The 19,981-nt window shown below is 47.3% G+C and overlaps 1 protein-coding gene across 3 annotated transcripts in view; it reads left to right on the forward strand.

The window, feature by feature from the left end:
* The first annotated feature begins 2,283 nt into the window (after positions 1-2,283).
* PCSK5 (proprotein convertase subtilisin/kexin type 5) overlaps positions 2,284-19,981 on the forward strand; it is a 443,312-nt gene continuing 425,614 nt past the window's right edge. For all 3 annotated transcript variants that reach the window (XM_032866664.1, XM_032866665.1, XM_032866666.1), the window contains exon 1: positions 2,284-2,950. In XM_032866664.1, coding sequence (XP_032722555.1) covers positions 2,759-2,950 — 192 coding nt within the window. In that variant the 5' untranslated portion in view covers positions 2,284-2,758. The remainder of the gene's footprint in view (positions 2,951-19,981) is intronic.

Consider the following 19,981-nt stretch of genomic DNA (forward strand, 5'->3'; position numbering starts at 1 on the left):
AGCATTTTGTGCTGTCTTTGTGGTCCTAAACATGAATGGCACCAGAGTCCCTGAGAAAACCACAGGCCATGCTTCCGGCTTGACTCATGGTGTACCTTGTGAGGTCCTCACAGGGGCCACCCTCCTGGGGATCATCCCCAGATGGGCTCTCCCTATCCTCTGACAGCTAATGCCCCCAGTTCCAAAGGGAGGACTGACTGATGTACATTGAGATTTGGATTTTGATTGAGCTCTTCCCATCCCAGAGGCTTCTGGAAGAATCATCCAAAGCCTGGGGATGGATGCAGGTGGGCTGGGAGGCAATGAACAGTGATCTAATAGATTGTACACTCTCTGGATTACAGACTGGGAATGGAGGAAGTGGTGTGAGCAGAGGGACTGGCTGGTAGCAAGACCATATTGAAACCGGAAAGCCCAGGCATAGAACTTATGCTTTTCTGCCTATAAATAACAATGACAACAATAGTAATAAACCACATCTAGAGTTATTCAGAGCCTGAATTCTGCTAATCCTTTGTGCTCCCTTTCCTCTCCCTCCTCCCCTTTCTCCAAAGTCTAGCACAATGCCTGGCAAGTTCTAGGTGCTCAAGAGATGTGCCAAATCAGTCAAACAAACAGAATAAACTCTATGTCTTTCTGCAAAATGATTGAGCTTTTCTGACCTTCCACTTCATCGGTTAAGGAGCGGGGTAATGCTATTTGGTGAGTCTGGTTTCAGGATCTGATAACATGGGATTCCTTATGCAATGTGTAAATTGTCCTAAAGTGGTAATTAGTTACTAATTGATGAGTTACGAATTTCACTTTTTGAATTTGATGAACTAAATTTTATGAATTTGAGTTTGCTGGTATGGTTCAGCTGAAGGGAGAAGGGTAGAAAGTGAAGCCCTAGTCAGATAAAAGAATCATTACCCACAGCTAGAGATGGGGATTGGTTAATTAATCTCAGATACATTTAACCAGTGCTTAAGAAGAAAGATGTTTGGGGTACCTGGGTGGCTCAGTGGGTTAAGCCTCTGCTTTTGGCTCAGGTCATGATCCCAGGACCCTGGGATCGAGTCCCTTGTCAGGCTCTCTGCTCAGCAGGGAGCCTGCTTTCTCCACTCTCTGCCTGCCTCTCTGCCTACTTGTGAACTCTCTCTGTCAAATAAATAAGTAAAAAAAAAAAAAAAAAAAAAAAACTCTAAAAAAAAAAAAGATGGTGGGGTGGAAAAAGGAGGTGGGTGGGAGTTAGGGGTATGGTAAATACTTGAAGCCAGTTGAGCTATTTACATAAAGCATACATTTCCTTTTCATGAGAAATCATCCTGTGGTACCAAAAGAGGCAGGGAAGTTTTTCAGCAGAAACAGGGTTAATCCAAGCTCACTCCTGCCCACTTCAGTCACAGCGCTGGAGAGAGCCGTGGAGCCGATGCGGGCCCATATTTCATCTGAACTTCCTCTGTGGTCCTTTTTATATTGAAGTCTCTCACTGTTACAGGGCCGCGCTTGGAAAAGTTGGAAAACTTTTGCCTCGGTGGAGAAAAAGCCGCCCTCATCAGACTCAGTGGAACGAATGAATGAAGTTATTCCCTTGGCCCAACGTCTCCATCCGCTTTCATACCAAATATTCATAGAAACATCTTTGCTCAATTCCGGGACTGGAATTTTACTCTCCCGTGGCGTTGCCTCGTATCAGATGCACAGATTTCGAAAGTCAGCAGGCAACAGACTTGGCTTGGGAGGCACCGGGGTTGGCTTTCAAGAGTCGATGCGCCTTACGGTCCTGCGTGGTAGCTTCTCCCGGGAGCAGAGCGTGTAAAATAAACAGTTGCTGAAAAGCATGAAGAATTAACGAAGTGAAAAGCTCGGGTTATTTGTTCGGCAGTTGGCACGCAAGTGACCTTCCTAAATACTTCGTTGTTTAAGGAGGTTCAGAGCTAGGATGAATGAATCCTGGGGCGCTTGACTCGCACCAACGAGTAGATTTCCTAAGTCTTTCAGGAAGGGGCGGTAAACCGTTCAAATCCAAGGAGGAAAAAAGGAAGAGAACGGGGCAGAGCGGCGACACCGGGAGCTCTGCTCCCAGCCCTTCGGAAAGACTCGCTTTTGCAGCCCGGGACCCTTGGAGGTTCCAGCCCGGAGAACCCGGCGGCGCTAGGACCTGGTTGGTGCCTGGCTGCGGCCGCTCTCCGGCGGGCGGAGGAGGGAGAGGAGGAGGGGGCTGTGGGAGAGGAGGGGTGTTAGGGGGGCGGGGGGGAGTCATTTATGCAGAGCAGGCGCTGCTGCCATTGCCACTCACACTCCCCGCGCGCCGCTCGGAGCCGGAGGGAGCGCAGGGAGCGAGCTAGCGAGCGCTCGGAGCCCAGGCCAGCAGAGGGGGCGCCCGGCCGCTGTCTGCACCGCCGCCTCCGCCGCGCTCCGGGGCCCGGGGAGGAGCGAGGGAGAGTCCGGAGCCCAGCCGGCGAGACCTAACTGCGGGAGGGCGCCCGCCCGCCCCACTCCGCCGCCTCCTGCGCGCGAGCCGGAGAGCCCCCGCCGATCGCCCCGCGGGCCGGAGGGCAGGGAGCACAGGTCCCCGCAGCCCCAGGGATGGTCTAGGAGCCGGCGCGAGGCTCGCCGTCTGCTCCCAGCCGGGGCTCGCCGCCTGCTGCGGATCGGCCAGGGGCTGCCGGGGTCTGCGCGCCGGGCCGGCCCAGGCCGGAGAAGTTAGTTGTGCGCGCCGCTCTCCAGCGCGGAGTCCGCGAGCGAGCGAGGGAGGCGGAGAGGCGCCGCGGCCATGGGCTGGGGGAGCCGCTGGGGCTGCCCCGGACGCCTGGACCTGCTGTGCGTGCTGGCGCTGCTCGGCGGCTGTCTGCTCCCGGTTTGCCGGACGCGAGTCTACACCAACCACTGGGCAGTCAAAATCGCCGGCGGCTTCGCGGAGGCCAACCGCATCGCCAGCAAGTACGGATTCATCAACATAGGACAGGTAACGGCAGGCTGGCCCGGTCCTCGGCCCTGAAGCTGCCGCGGCTGGGGGGAGGCCCCGGCAACCTCGCGCTTCTTGCCCCCTCCTTGTCAACCCCCTTCCCCCTCTTCCAGATGTGCTCTTGCAGCTGTTGCCCTAACTCCTGCGCGATTTTTTTTTTCTCTCTTTCTCTCTCTCTCTCTCTCTCTTACACACACACACGCACACACTCCCCCAAAGTTACCAGGGGTGGTTTTGTTTACTTGTTGGTTTTTTTGTTTGTTTTTGGTTTTGGTTTTGGTTTTGGTTTTTTTGCAAGCCACAAGGGACAGGTAGGGTTTCTGGAAAACTCCGGAGTATGCATTCCCTGGTGGTGGTTTCAGACCCGACCGGATCTTTTGGGCTGCGAAGTCGGGGAGCACTGGTAGCCTGAGCTCTTTCGGGGGCTAGGGGGGGTGAGCGCGCTCCTTGCGGTTCCTGAGAGCCAGGGTGAGGAGAAGGCGAGGAAGGGAAAGCCTTTTCTGCTCAGACCTGAATTTAGCCCAGAAAGTAGTTTGCTGCTCTTGGGGAAGAGAACCTCTGGGCTCCGGAGGCGCGGGAGGAGCGGGGACTGGAGCAGGGAGGCGGAGGGAGGGGAAGAGAGGGCCGGACCCGGCGTGAGCGCAGATCTGGGGAGAGACCTCCCGGCTTCCTTGTCTCTCTCAGGGGATCCGCGTGGGGAGCTCTCGGATCCGGGTCGAAAAAGGAGGTGAGACACTTCCAAGGCCCGCTGACTGGGTTCTGCTCTAGGGGAACTGCAAGCCTCCCCGCGGACAGGAACGTGCGGGGCCCAGAGGTGGCGCGGTGGGGCGAGAATTGGACCCGCCGCAGGGCGCGGGGTTTTTGCGGGGTGCCGCTCCCGGGCTTTCGGCAGGGCTGCCCGGCTGGGGAACAGTGAATTAAATGGGATTATGAGTATGATTGGAAGAGGAACAGATTTGGAGGTCCTTCTGAGCTAAACGGTGTTGGCTTCCCCGCTCTGCTTCCTGCAAGAAATGGGAGTGGAGAGGGCTGCGTACCCGGGTCCCAGAAAGTGACCCGATCATCCCTCACCAGCTCCTTACCCACACCCCTTAAACTCATTTCTCTAGGCTTGGCTGGAGGACGGGGCTCTGGCCAGACCTTGGCCTGACTCTGCCGGAGGTGGAACGCGAGGGTGATGGGGCACCTTCGCAGCCGACCGGCTCTGGAGACAGCTCCGGATGCACGTGCCCTGCGTGCTCTGCCAGGGCGAAGGGAGAGGAGGGTGCTGCTCGTGCCCCGGGGCCAAGAGGGCACAGACGGGTTCTGATGCCATCGCGCTCCTTGGCCAGGAACCAGAGACTTGGAGCACTGGGACCGTCGCTGCCTGGGGTATGCAGCACTGAGCCTGGAGGCAGGGCTGCCGTCACTACATCTGGAAGGAGATAGGGAGCGCTGGAAGGTTCAACGGAGCAGGAGCCAGAGGTTTGGGGCTTTGCAGGTCCAGAGGGAGGACGTGTTCCTGAGAAGCCAGTCCTGTGGAGGGCTGAAACCAGGGCAAGGGGCAAGGTCCTTATCTACCCCCACCACGCCCCCTACTCTCTCTCTCTCTCTCTCTCTCTCTCTCTCTCCTAGGTCTATATCTCACATACACGCCCTGAAGGAAGTAAAGGAAACCAGCCAGATTTTGTTGTCTGAGTGCCAGTCCTCTTCAGCAGAGTTCATCCTGATGGTGTGTTAGGATTCTCCTAGCTTCTTACTTCGTCAGAAGAAAATAGAGTCTCTTCCTCCTTTTATAGGAGCTTCAAGTTGGGTGCTGGGTTGTGCCCCTGGTCTGGAACTGGGAACCCTAACAATGAATGTGATCTCGTTTGTAATCTTTCTAGAGAAGCATCTCTCAGGTTCAACGAACAGGGAGCATCTCCCATATATGAGACATAATTAGAAAATAAGGTCTATACACTTTTTTGGTAATGGGCAAAATGAACATTTGGGGTGGCTGTTCCCCAACATCCAAGACCCTGGAGAAGTTGACCCGCACAGGATCACCCAGCTAGACAGTGGCAAAACCATGATTCAGACCTAGGACTCTCAGGCCCAGTCCTCCTCCTGCATGAATCCCCCTTTTAGGGTATCCTCCCCAACCCACAAGAGGAAGGAGGCACAAAGTAACAGCTCCAACCCGCTGAATTCTGATTCAGTGACTCAGTAGATGGGGAGCAAACATTCAGTTTTAATTCACAGACACTTAGTTCAAACAGACCTGTACTTGGTGACTCTAAGAAGCTTCGTGACCAGCAAGCGCAGAAGTACCTGTTTCTTGATGAACTCATTCAGTAGAACTTGGATATTGCAGAACCCGGCAGAGTGAGGGAGGAGGTTCTGTCCCTGAACCCACTTCGAACAAGCAGACACTGTAGGGTTCCGTAACTTCACCTGACTGTGTTTTCAGGGGGCCCGCTAATGAAGAGCTGCGGCTTTTTATCTAAAAAGGAACGCGAAGAAACTTTCCATGCAGATGACCCCAAACACTATTTATTGTGGTTTTTACAAGGCCAATGAAGAAATTTAGTGCTTTCAAAGGTTATGGAGGACCCTTGAACTGATGCCATAACCAGTATAAAAAGGTCAGCAAGTCTTACAGTGTAAAGCATTTGCTCTGTAGATCAAAGGGGAGTAACCCTATGCATAAATTGAGTTCACACCTGCTCTATCCATACACTGTTAGGGCCAAACTAATATCTTATTCTTCCTTTACTGTTCTGACCTTTTAAACCCTTTAGACATCCTTTTGTTATTCTTTCCTTTCATCAGTAAACCCGTTGAGGTTCCATGGAGGGCAGTGACTTATTGGCGAATGTCTCTGGAATGTTCTCCTGGTTTTACCCATTTGGGCTTGGGGGTACCCACCTCATGAGTCACAAATTGCGACTGAGACCTCTTTTTGTGACCGATGTCATTCAGTATCTTGGCGGTGTAAATTAAAAGCTTTAGTGTAATCTTTCGGGGGATAAGGTAGTGAATTTTTGACCACCATAAAGGTACAGTTCTTACTACTCAGAATTTCCGTGTGATGTTTTCTATAGCATCTTAGCACTTAGAATGGCCAGAGGTAAAATGTCTGGCCTTGAGATTTCTACAGAAAAAGAATAGGTGTGCCTCTTGTGCTCATGAAAAATAGAATATGTGGGGTAACACGAGGGCGAGCAAGCAAACAGGTGAGAAGGGCTCACTCCACTTCCTGGAAGGGAAGAAGAATGAGGCTTATCTTGTTGGCTGCAGAGATAGCATTATGTTTTGGAAGGTTTTCTGCCTAACGTTAGTACTTGCGAATGGTGATGCCTTGACAATCTGAAATGATGTCATAATCCGTAGTAGTAGTTGTCATCACATTGGTGCATATCAAGTTTCGCTCGGCGATCGATTTGCTAGAATGCCCTGCCTTTCTTGCCCTGCAGACCCCAACTGCCAGCCCTCCTAGGCTCCAGTAGGCCCTGCCTGTTGGCTTCACACAGAGGGAAGGCAGGCCTTGGTCCCCGCTCCCAGATGGCTGATCTGACTCTTTGAACTAGCAGGTTCGTGGGCAGAGGGTAGCAATGACAGAAAGGAATGAAGACCTGACATCAAATTAATTGCGAACCTTTGTGTGGACTAACTCTACCAACCATGGGGCTTAATTTCTGGTTATTTGAACTCAGGGGGAAGGTCCCTCGTGAAGGTTGTTTGCAGTGGGCAAGAGCTGTTTATCCTTCTGTGAATTGCGTACAGTCCCGGATCCCAAGCTGAGATTATCAGTAGTGAAAAGCTCTCTTCAAACTGCGTGACTTACCTTGAGCAAGATTCCAGAAGGATAAAGCCAGATGCAAGCAATACTGGGGAAATATTTTACCTGGAGTTCCCATTGGAAGCAGAGACTTGGAAACTCCAGGAATGACCCTTGCAAGGTCTTTGAAAGCAGCAAAGTCTGTGAACTTAATGGAGCCCCTATTCCTCCATCTGTAAAATGATGTATCTGTAGACGGTAGGCTGGGTTGACGCTGCATCGCTCAGTGCCTAGGTAGACTTGCAGCAAAAGGTTTGTTGAATCTGAGTCTGAAATCCGTGAGACTCAAACTTTATTTAGGTAGGGCGAAAAGAAGACTTTTTTTTAAAAAAACGGGAGATGCAAAATGTGACGATCAGGAAAATAAATTTTTAATGGCTGAGGAAAAAGAGCTAAATCAGAGCTTTGTAGACAGGGAAAATGGTTTTCCATTTCAACTAACAATATAAAATACTTAAAAAATAGTTTCTGTTGGACTCTAAACAATTCTGGCTGATTTCCCATGGCGATGTCTTCCTCCCTGGTTGATCCTTTTTGTAGCCCCTTAAATGTTATAGGATAAGTTCGCTGGAGATGGAAGACAGGGGAGAAAAATATCTGAAGACTGATTATTTTAGAAAGCACGTTACCTTGGTACATTATGTGAGATCGTATTTGAATTTGCATTTTACTTCTGAATGCAGTTTGTATGAGGAAAGTTAGAAGCAGCGTTTCCCAGATATCTTTAGCAGGAAGAGCTTTGTTCAGAGCTCTGCGGAAGGCCTCCCACTCTGCTGTTTAATTCTGACCTGCGGGTAACATGGGATGATTGAAATGTTGGTAAACAGCGGCCAGTGGGTTCTGGGTGCATACGGATGGCATTGCAAGCAGGGACACGGCCCGCCTGCCGGGCCGAATGGGAGCGGACCATGCTCCCCCTACTTGAATTTTTAGGCACATTGTAAACAGCCAAAGAAATTGAGGTGGGAATCCCTCTGGCTTTGCGCGGGGTGGCCCTTCACACCCAAGAACCTCAGCCCTGACCTCCGCTAGCAGCTATCACATGCTTCGTTCTCATGAGCAGGAGAACCTTTACTGGAGGAAAAAAAAAAAAAAAAAGAAAAAGCAATTCAGAGAGCTTGGCCCGATGATGGTGGTTCTGTTGCATTAACCTCATAGGCCAGGAATGGCTCATATGTGGCCCTTGGGATTTTCAGGATCTATTAGAAATGAAAAACTGCATTTTTGTGCACCCAAAGGCAGCTGAATTTGCCTTATCACTGTCTTTCATGAGCTGCTATCCAGAGGTCTTAACCTTAAAGGTCAGCCAGAGAAGCAGGGTAGTGTGCTGGGAAAATGGCCAGCCATGTCTGACTCTTTGGTTAAGGGAGGGAGTCCTGACCCAGAAAGCTCCCCTGGGCAGGGAGGGGTATTTGCCCTGTCTGTTCCAATTATGTGAAGCAGTGTCTGGGTTTTCCCCCGAGGCTAAAGTATCTCCAGGCATTGCTGTGCCTTGGGACTTTATCACTTGGCTAATTCAGGTTGGAATCAATGATCGAGAAGGCTTTGGCTTCCTGGATGGGAAAACTGAATGCTTACAGACCTTCATGCATGCAAAAAGATAGTATGCAGCTATCTGGACACGTGTATATCCATATATATGTATATATCTTAATTTTTATTTTTACCAAAGTAAATATGCACATCACTAGAATGGAATTGCTCATGCGGTATTTGTCCGGGTTTGAACAGATTAGATGTCTACATCTAAAGGTAGCGAGAAAGGACGATCAGTGCCCATAAACTCTTCACTGTGGGTTAATCCCTGCAGGGCAATGAGGTCAGGAAGAAAACATGAGTGGGAGTCAGCAAGTTGAAGGGCTCTTTCTCTCATTAACCAACTCGACCCTCATTGCCTCCTTTTTTCAAAGAGGGGACCCTGACCCTAATACCTGCTCCTGCCAGCCGGCGGGGTTGCTGAGAGATCACGTGCCTAATAAGGAACACGAATATACAAAGGAAATAAGACTAGGAAGCATTAGGTAGTCTGCAGGGGCTCTGAGGAGATGCAGAAGCTGCTCAAAGGAAAGTAAGAGCTTGTCGTGGTTGATGCAGGGCTCTGTAAGTGGAGTGACTGGTGATTTTCTAGATTCTTGTGCTTGCCCCTGGGGATCTAGTGGGGGCTGCAAGGAGATGGGGTCAGTGTTGGTCCTGAGCCTCCCCTGAAAGGACAGTGATAGCTGTACTTTTCCCCTGAGAGCCATGGACAGAGGTATAGGGCTGGGAGAGCAGACTAGAAATTCAGCCCGCTAAGGTCCTCCATCTCTAGGTTGGGCAGCTTTGTCTCTAAGGCACAGACAGCATGGAAGAAGCAGAAAAGTCAAAACACGGTCTTTTTTCTTATTGAAGTATAATTAACATACGATGTTCTAGTTGTTTCAGATTTACAACATGTTGATCCAACCATTCTGTCCGGCGGTCAGCGGTCCCCCTGATAAGTGTGGTCACTGTCCGTCAGCATACAACATTATTACAATATTATTGACTATATTCCCTATTCTATCCTTTTGCGTTCGACTCAGATGTGAGTACGCATGGAGGAGTAATGGAAAATAAAATTGAAATATAGTAATATGGGAATACAGATGGGACTCTCGTAGGTGCCAGTGTTGAAAACCCAATCTCCTGCTGCTGAAATAATACTAATAAACAATCAGATAAGGAAACAGGAACTGTTGGTTTACACAGATCTCCATGCCATTAGGTGTGGTTCTGAAAACAGCAGCTGAACCCTGGGTGCAGACAGGCCTTACCTGATGTGTGCTTTCTTCAGGGCAAAACCTATCCTGACCTAAGCTGGCATTAATTAGAGCATCAACTTGTTGTTGTTGTTGTTGCAGAAATACATTAATGAGTTTGTTTATGAGAATGGTGTCCTTGAGGCCAGCGGAGGCGTATATAATACACGTATGGGCCCCTGTGTACATGTCTCACCTGGAGAGTTCTGAATTCTGAAACATTCCAGATCCAAGAGTTTTTAAAAGGTGCTCGTGAGTCTGTCCAGCTGAAAGTCCAGAGGTAGTGCTGATATCCTACTCTCACACAGGCCTTTTCCCCAAAGACAGCAAAGCTCCTACGATTCTTACTATCTCCCTTACCCGCTGTTGAAATTAACCCCGAAGAAGACTCCAGTTCTTCCTGAAAGGGTCATCTCTCTACTCAGAGGCCACAGACTTTGTCCACCCGGATGGCCATATGGGGGTGGGTCACCTTGGATCATGTGTTCACCCTTGAAGTGAGGGAGATGTTGACCATTGATGGGAGGGACAGTTCCCCAAAGGAAAAGGGGGGTGCTTTTGCTGGGGAATAAGGGAAAGCGGATGCAGGACGTGAAAACTTCCTCCTACAGATCAGGTTTTAAAAGGCTTTAAATGCTTACGCTAGGGAGTTTCAAGTTCATCACGTCATCACGGAGGATAAAGAGTTGGGTTGAAATTCCCTGAAAAGAGACAACAACCTGCCACCTCAACCAACATGTGAGTCCACCGTGTAATACGTGAGACGTTCTGTGCTTTCCAGGAAGTAGGACATTTTTACTCACAGCTGTCATTCAGTGGAGGACGGATATGAGTGGGGTTACAGGCCGCATGTATCGGCAAATGCTGTTGGTCGTGACACAGAAGCTGGCACGATGGGAAGAGAACAGCCTTGGATCCTTGCAGGGTCGGACTCAGTATGGCTCAGGAACTAAGTGGAAGTGGAGGATGAGGAGGAGGGAGAAGGTGAAGTTAACTATCAAGTTGATGGCCACGGGACCAGGAGGACTCATTTATGGGGTCGAGGTGGTCTGCAGGAGCGCTCGAGAACCAAAGGATGGGTTCAAGCTCAGTGTCATCATTCCAGAGAAGGGCACGCAGGTAGAATGGGATTGCTAAGGGATATAGCATGAGGAGTGGAGGGTCGAGGGGTCGGCAGACAGAACTTTATGGGAATGTCTCCTCTTAGGGGTAAAGGGATAAAGGGATATTGAGGGTCACGGAGTCCCCGAAAGTACAGCCCAGAAGCCACGAGAACAGGTGTTCCCTTTCTAGGCTGTGCACTAGTGGGAAGAGCTGTAGAGAGAATCTGGCCTGTGGGAACTGAAAAGTGGCTTAAAGATTTGGTGATGAGGAGGTTAACTTGATCTTGGTGCCAGAGCTTGGTTGAATGATGAGGGGGAACTTGAGGATGTGGGACAGGAGAGGAAATGAGTATAGAAGTTTCTGTACATCTGCCTCAATACCTGTGTTCTTGCCCTGTCTCTGTCTCATGGATGCCCTGAGCTAGGTCATAGGTCTAGAACAGAAGGGTTTGAGTCCTAACACTGCTGCTTCCAAGCTGGGAGACCGTAGGCAAGTGCCTTAAGCTCTTCGTGCCTCAGTATGTTCATGTGTGAAAAAGATCTGATAGTATTTCCGTCATAGAATCGTTGAGGGGATTAGCTAAAAGCAGTGGACAGTAGTGCCCGGCACATACTATGTGCTCAGTGGATGTCCCTCATTATATCTTGCTTTTTGTTCTTAACCAAGTGATGCTCAGTCTCTATATATGGTTTCATCCCGTTGTTCTCACTTAACATTATATTGTGAGCCTTTCCCAGGGTTACTAAATAATTTTAGACAAATTTTAACAGCTTCATAGTTGAAGGTATCCTACCATGTTGTAGTTTGTGTGTCGGTACCTCCTGTTTTTCCTGGGGTGGTCCTGGCTTATGCGTTTACCTCCATTAAGTCTTTTCTAATATCCCCTTTTCCTTTCAGACATGTCTGAGTTTGGAAGAGAAATGATATGGTTACCCTAATTGTATGCATGTTTGTGTGTGTGTGTGTGTGTGTGTGTGTGTGTAATTGCACATCTTTTCACTAGCTGGGAGCCGGAGCCATGCCCCGGTCCTGTTTGTGTCCCCAGCATCTAGCACGGTGTGCACTTGGGATAGGAAGGGCCACGCAGGGAGCAATAGGTTTGGAAGACAAGAGGAGCTCAGCCCTCCCTGTGCCTCGAAACTAAGGAGGACTGCAGGGTGAGTGGAAGATGCAGGGGAGTTCAAGTTGAGGGGGAAAGGAACTATGTGTCAAATAGCTCAATCTTGTGAGTCCCTTCTGAGGTGAGGGCCATTGGCAGAGACCGGGGAGAGCTGGCGGACGTTGGTGTCCAGCAGCCCCAGTGCTTCGATGCATGGTGCAGAAATTCTGGTAAGAAGCCATTAAAAAAGGATCAGATTGTGCCATTTGTGACCGTGGGGGTGGACATAGAGGTATCATGCTAAGGGAAGTGAGTCCAGCGGAGAAAGACAAAAACCATATGATTCCCTCGTATATGGAATTAAAAAAACACCAATGAAGAAACAAACAAAAAAGCAGAAGCGGATTTATAAATACAGAGAAGAAACTGGTGGTTGCCAGAGGGGAGGGGATGGGGGATGGGCGGGATGGGTGAAGGGGAGCTTCCAGGGGCAAAGTGAACAAGTCACAGAGGTTAAAGGCACAGCATGAGGAACAGCGTCAGTGGTGTCTCACCAGTGTTGCACAGCGACCGATGGCAGCTACACTTGTGGTGAGCATGGAGTGACACCTAGACGAGTCCAGTCCCTACACCGTGCCCCTGAAATTAGTGGAACATCGTGTCTCCACCATGCTCAGACTCAAAAAGAGTCATCAGTGAGGAGTGACTATGAAAAGATTAGCCAAATCGCCCAATAGCAATGAGGGTATTTGCTGCTTGTACTTAGTCACCGCTCGGAAAGTAGCAGTTGACTGTTACTAGTGAACAAAGGAAGCAGTCCTTACTGTTCTGTGCTTTTGTCTCTCAGAAACCTGAGATTGGGAAAGGACAGAACAGGGAATAAGCATTTGCCAGTGTGAGGGAGAAGGGAGGAGATGGGCGGGAAGCTGCGGGTGGGGTCGGGGTACCCGGGACAGAATCGAAGTGCTCTTGGATAGGAGGGGGAGCACCTTTGACATGATGCAGAGCAGTGTTCAGGCTTTGAGCAGGGCGGAGGGGACCAAATAGGCCTAATGGGTCAAAGGAGTGGAGCGGGTGTAGGAGCTGTGAGTACAAAGTCAAAATAGAGGGCCTGTTGGACTAGAATGGCAGAAGTGGAAACATGGGATGGAGGCATCCTACAGGTGTGGTGTGTGTGTGTGTGTGTGTACATATATTTTTTTTTTTTTTGGTAAGCTCCAGGTTGGAGCTGCTCTGTGTCATGGTAAGGTCCCAGGTGTAGACATTCTGGTGAGCCGATCACGTAGAGAACAGGTGAAGGCCACTGGGTTAGAATCAGCTGGGATAGGCTGGGATACTGGAAGTCTTATCAGTTTGCATAAGATGAGGATTCCAAGTCATCCTGCCGGCATACTCCCAAGGCAGGGAAACATGGGGTTTTCCCCACACTGCAGTTCTCCTTCTATAAATTTAGGTATTATCTCTACTTTACCCATCCGTGTGCTATTATTTACACTGGAGGTCCTGTATCAACTTAAGGGATAAAAGACAGACACCTGGGTGATTGCTTTCAACTCCCAAATGAGTCTTCCTGTATTTGATTTTAAAACTGAAGATTGAATTGAACATTGACTATAGAGGGAAGAATGTCAGCAGAAAATGTGAAACCAGAAGTAATATTTAAGGATAATTTTAAGATGGTATATACTTGGTTACATTTTATGTTTGCCTCCACCTTAAGTTGTCATGTAGCCCACTTCCATTACAATAAATAATTATACCTATAACTTATTCACATGTCATGGATTCTGCCCTTTTAATATATAGAGTATAACAAAGCTGTGTTCTGAACATGTCTTTTATTTATTCTTAGTCCACACTTTATTGCCTTATAGGAATAGACATATATTTTTAAATATGTGTTTTAAAAATTATTTATAGATTGCTCTCTAATATATAATATTTTTAGATTGCTCTATGTAGTATTAGATTAATCTTGTTTGCATTCTTACATAACCTGATCATTAATTTAGGGTTAGCATCCCAAAGGAAGCATTAAATTTCTATTTAAATCCATGCATTATCTAAGAGGTTAACTCTGTCTTGGAAAGATCACAATGTGGGTCCCCTACCAGCTTTGGAACTAGTTAAGTTTTATTAAAACCAAGTCCTTTCCATATATATATATATGATATACATCTATATTTGTACTAAGTACTTAAGGTCTGATATTTTTGCAATAAGTGCTTCAGGTCTGATATTTCTCTACTCTGAGAAGCTCCTTCCAGCTGTACAAATATCCCAGTTCCCTCCATGTCACTGTTCCCAGGCTTGTACCTTGTTTTTACTAGTTGATGTTTCTCAACCAAAATAAAACTGGGCAGTGCTCTCTAGCTCAAATGCAGTTCAGGGAGGGAGACCCTTCCAGTGCCTTTAATCTTGTAAGCAGATATCCAGAACTATAGGTTTAGAAGTTTACTGCATACTCGTTGGCCTGTTGTACTTATTTGTGTTTAACTAATACCTATTTTTTTTTTCCTGTGTGTATGCAACCCCATTCATCAACTTCAGAGTTTTCCAAGAGAAAACTGAATTGTAGGCTGCTTAGGATTTATTACAGCATAGCTCCCAGCAAATCCTTTTTTCTTTCCTTTTGCTTTTCCTTTTCCTTTCCTTTTTTTTTTTAAAAAAAAACCTCTGGAGCATCTTTCTGTTTGGTTAGTACTCCTGAGCCAATTTGCCAAATGCTACATTCCTTGAATTATTGTAGCATGATGTCATTGCTTGTGGGATGGATGGACACTGCTCTGAGAACCCGTAAGTGAAACCCAAGACAGAAGACAGGTGACTTGCATTCCCCTCGAAGTCCCATCCTGCCACTAATTTGCCATACACTTATGAGCTGGTCTGAGGCTTTCTCTGCCTTAAAGACTGGTTTTATTCATGGCTTTATTTAAAAAATTGTTACTGAAGGACACACCTGAGGAAGTGAAAAGGCAGACCACACAATGGGAGAAAATATCTGCAAACCATACCTCATAAGAGAGTTTGATCCAGAAGATGCACTCAGTAATAAAAAGACAAATAGCCCAATTAAAAAATGGGCATAAAGGATCTGAATGGACATTTGTCCCCAGAACATCTACAAATGGGCATAAGCACATGAACTATATATAACATCAGGGAAATGCAAATCAAAACCACAGTGAGATACTAGTTTACACTCGGATGGCTGTCACAGATAATCACAAGTGTGGACAAGGATGTAAAGCCATCTGAACCCTTGTACATGCTGCTAGAAACATAAAGTGGTAGAATCACTGTTGGAAAACAGTCTAGCGGTTCCTCAAAAGGTCAAATGTAGAGTTACCATGTAACCCAGCAATTCCACTCCTAGCTATATACCCCAAAGAAATGAAAACCTTTGTTCCCACAAAAACACTCCCAAGTGGAAACAACCCAGATTCTATCAATTGATGAATGGTTAAACAAAATAAACAGGACTTTATTTTGCAATAAAAACGAATGAGGTCCTGATCCATGCTATATAATATGGATGAACCTTGAAAGGACTTACGCTCGGTGAAAAGGGCCAGTCATAAAAGGCCACAGACAATGTGGTTCTGTTTTTATGAAATGTCCAGAATAGGCAAATCCAAAGAGATGGAAGGTATATTAGTGGTCCCATCGGGCTGGAAGGGTTGATGGGGATAGGGTAATGGGGGGGGGGTATGGGGTTTCTTTTGGGGCTGAGAAAAAATGTTCTAAAATGAGTTGTGGTCATTTTCACACAACTCTGAAAATAACAAAAACATTGGGCAGTGAATTTTAAATAGGCGAAATCTGTAGTATGTGAAATAGGTCTTAATACAGCTGTTAAAGATTGTTACAGAGTGCCTGTTGCTTATCACCCAATCCGAGAGGCACAGTGCTGCTGTATTTGCCATTGATAAAGTACCTGCTCACGGGGAGCTTATGGGAAAGTAGGAGGAGACATATAAGCCAGTGATGAAATGAGTAAAACAATATCAATTATGGTAAGTGTTGTTGAAAAGCAAAATGAAATGGTAGGGTTGGCGAGGCATTCTGTAGACCCGGCTGGTCAGGGAGGCTCAATGGGGAGGAGACTCTTGAGGCAGAGACCTGAATATTAAGAAGGAGCCAGCTACATGGAAGTCTGGGTTGGGGTCCTGTCCCTGCAGAGGAGATAGCCAGGGCCAACACTCCTGAGGAACAAAAAGCTGCTAATATCAGGAGAGTCTAGTTAACAAGTGGTTGAGCTTGAGATTGGAGAGTGTGATCTTAAAGCTTATTTTGGGGATGCCGTGTCCCCATTGAGAAGCCACCAGTAGCTCCCGTTTCCTGCTGTGTTCAAACAGTTTTCTTCTCTGGGCTTTTCAAGGCCTCTCCCCACTTGTCCTGAGATCCCTTTTTTTTTTTTTTTTTTTTTTAAATCAACTTTCTTGTTCTGTCCCTTAATACAGCCAACCTGGACTTCCCAGTGTTCCCCAGGTATTATGCTCAATGCTTTCCTGTTTCTGTGCCAGTCTTTCCACATGGAATATTCACCTGACCTCCTTGCTCTTCTGGAAATCCTATCTCCTCTTGTTCTCTGTCTTTTTTTTTTTTTTTAAGATTTTATTTATTTATTTGTCAGAGAGGGTAGAGCGTGTACAAGAAGGCAGAAGAGCAGGCAGAGGCGGAGAGAGAAGCAGGCTCCCTGCTGAGCTGAGAGCCCCATGCAGGACCCGATCCCAGGACCCTGGGATCACATGTGAGCCAAAGGCAGACATTTACCAACTGAGCCACCCAGGTGCTCCAGCAACCCAGGTGCCCCGTTCCCAGAGGAAGGCACATCTCCGTGTCATTTCTTTGTTATACCTTGCTCTGAAAGTATAGGTAAAATGTAGATAGAGTTTGCCCAAAATTCTCTTAGGGAATTTAGTATAGTTTTTCTTTCTTTTCCCCCTCCACTCTTTTGGGGGATTTAATTATTATTCTGTATCATGCCAAGTGGTCTCATTCTATATAAATAATCATTAAATATCAGTTGAATCCTGAAATATTTTATAGACATGCAATGCATATAAAGTGAAAAATAAATCTGAACTGGAGAAAAATTACAAAAGAATTCTAGCCAGTCAGTAAAGATGGCTCACAGCATATGGTATGGTCTAGGAAGGACGATGAGTAGAGAGCGGTGATCTAGGATTGATGAGTCATCTGTGTGTGGATTCTAAAGTCCCGGGCTTCCTGGGAACTACCCTAAACCTTATCTTTAAGGGTTTCACACCCTAGCTCCATCAGCCGGGTCATTGCTTGTGCCTTTGACTTCGGTGAAGATTCTTGGTGTGAGAATCAGAGTACACTTGTGTGACATTGTCCACTCAGAGCTGAGTCTCAGATCATCCTACAACTGCTTCCCCATGGATCCCAGGGAACCTTAAGAACCCTGCCAGCTGTGATCATCTTCCTGGGGGAGGTGATTGAAGTCCTGGGTCTCTTGGAACAGGGAGAACAGCCCAGAAAGTTCCCCCAGGGAAAAAAGGGATCTGTCATTAAGAGGCCATTTCAGATCGCAGGCAAACTGTACTGTTCGTGTGGAATCGGTGGGCAGTAGCAAAAATAGGCAGATTTGGTGCATAGGAACGTCCTAAAGCTCAGGATAATGTAAGCAGTAGAATCTTCTGATGGCCGACATCTCCATGGCAGGGCTCACCTGGATCGGCCATTTTGAAGGACCAAAATGCCGAAGCAAAATTGGCGTGGGAGATCTCAGGCTCTGGGACAAACAGACATAAAATTAAGCCCTGCAGCTTAGTCCTTAGGGAGTGGCTTCAGAAATATCCTTGGAGGTAGGAAGTAAGCTCAAGACAAATAGAGCAAATATCCATTGGGAATTAATCCCATTGTAAAAGGAACACTCCCTTGTTTGGATGACATGGCCAGAAGCCAGTCTCTCCATCGAGATGGGTCTCCCTTTCTGACCTTTTCACTCTGATAAGATCTAAGCCTCAAATGACCAGTCCCTCAGGCCTACACAGAGGGAAAGGTGAGTTGTATTTTCTGGGTCAGATGAAAGGGAAGTGGGAAAGTGCAGTGTTCTCATGCTGTTATACAGTTCTAGGGTGGCACTCTTTTCTCCTCTCAGTTGGGATGGTCTCCTGTAGCTGGGCCCCTGGTTACTTCTTGTTGGTACTATTGCACCAGTCCTACCCTGTCCCCATTGTCTTCTCCTTCAAAGCTTGCCGCAATTGGCAGAGTCATTTTCTTAGCACCCAATCTGGTCAAAAAGATTACTTCTCCCCCTTCTTCCTTCTCCTCCTCCTCTATTCGAAACATAATTCAGCCTGCACTCTTCGTGGTTCTTTGTACATGAACTGCCACACCCTACTCTTCTGCCCCAACTCATGTCATTCCTGCTGCCTGGACATCCTCATGTGCAGTGATCGCTCTGCAAAGCCCTTCTCAGATGAAATCAACTGGAGTAAAACTGCCTGTGGCTAGAACCTCCTTCCTTTAAATGCTCACTGAAATTTGTTTGCTGCTTTCCCCTGGCATTTGACATATTTAGATTGCACTCACTCTGTTTATGTGAGCGTGCATGCGCACGTGCTAGATAGCCATCTCCTTAAAGACAGGATTTTTTTTCCTAGTTTATCTTTGTTTTGCATATGGCGCCTAGAAGAACCCACACTACCGTTAAAACACCCTCAGAAAAATATTCTGAAATGGATAAATGGCTGTGTGTAAATAAAGGGGGAGGATAAATCAAAAGTGTAGCAGACATGAGTATGGTCCACTGAATATTTCTGCCACTCCTCCTAGCCATGTGATAGGATTGTACTTCCCTATTTTTGGTGTCAAGGCAAGGCAGGGGTGTGTATAACCTCTGCTGGCCAACATCAAAATGTCGGAAATGGGAGCAGACGTGACATGTTTCCCTTCTTTAACAGCGTGTGCATGATTTGCTGTGATCTGCAAAGCTCCAGGTGGTGGATGCCCCATTAGCCAAGGGTCCTTATGGGATCTGATGAACAGCACTCTGCCAACGCCCGGTAGACATGTAATATGAACTTGAAACAAGCCTTTGTTGTTTTAAGTCACTGAGATGCATGGGTTCATTTGTTCCGTGGTGTGGAACCTTGCCCACTCCAACTAAGGCAAAAATACAATAGCTTTTCTCCTTAGCCTTGCACACAGCATAGGCTACTATGGAGGAAGGAAAAAAGATAGTGATCGTTTGGTTAAGAACCCTGTGACTCACTGGGAAGACCTCAGTGGTCTCGTCTACATTTTCCTCATTATGCAAGTGATAATTAGATGGGTTCAAAAAAAAAAAAATCAGAAGCCAGAGATTAGGTTTTTCCAAATGTATGTGCGTGCGTCTGTTGCTTAGAGATTTGCACTTCCAGAAAGAAACCCTAAAGGTACCAGAGCTTAATTGCACCGGGTTGCTTCTGTCTGGCCTCGCCAGCTCTCTGGATGAAACTTGTTCCATGCGTTCAGAGAGTCCTGGAAGGCTCTTTCGAAAACGGAGGGTTTGTTCTTTTCCAAGAAGATGGAAACTTTGCGTATTACCGTTCGTCTTTAATCTTTCCCCATGACATGAAAACAATGTGCTACCTTTGTAGCTCAAATGATTGTTTAATAGGGAATGTGCTTTCTGCTGGCTGGTGGCACTTGCTTCTGCCTTCTTGGGGGGGCCACGCTGTGCCTTCAGAATTCTGACACCCACTGCTTAAGAGTCCACTTAAATTTGCCTCCGCGTTCTGCTGGCCGGGATGCCTCCGTTGTCAGAGAACTGGCCTCACCAACATGGGTATCTCTGTGCTTCCTGATTACGTGATGTGGACACAGCGGGGAACATCTGAGATTTAAAATGTTATGGCCCGAATTTTCCAACTGTTGAAACGAATCCAAAGCGGCAGATTTTTCTTCTTTGGCAAGACAGAATTGAAGCACCATGCAGAGATTTGGTTCACCGATTTGCGAGGTGTTAAAAATCAGAATAACTTACGACGAGGAGAGTAAGGGCTGCGTAATGTGAAAAATATTCTAAAGGTCACATGGTTGTGCGGTCTCAGACAAGTTAAGCCCCATGACACTAGGATGATTTTGAATGTATTTGAAACACCACATGTGAACACATGAATTTTTTTTTTTTTTTAATTTTTGCTCAAGTAGTCTGTTACCAAAGTAGTCAGAATCTTACTTAGTTCACTCCACCTTGGAAGAGACCAAGGTTATCATGACCCCAGAAGGTCCTT

The sequence above is a fragment of the Lontra canadensis genome, unplaced genomic scaffold (genome assembly GCF_010015895.1).
Source record: "Lontra canadensis isolate GAN:19392208 unplaced genomic scaffold, GSC_riverotter_1.0 scaffold31, whole genome shotgun sequence".
NCBI classification, from domain to species: Eukaryota; Metazoa; Chordata; class Mammalia; order Carnivora; family Mustelidae; genus Lontra; species Lontra canadensis.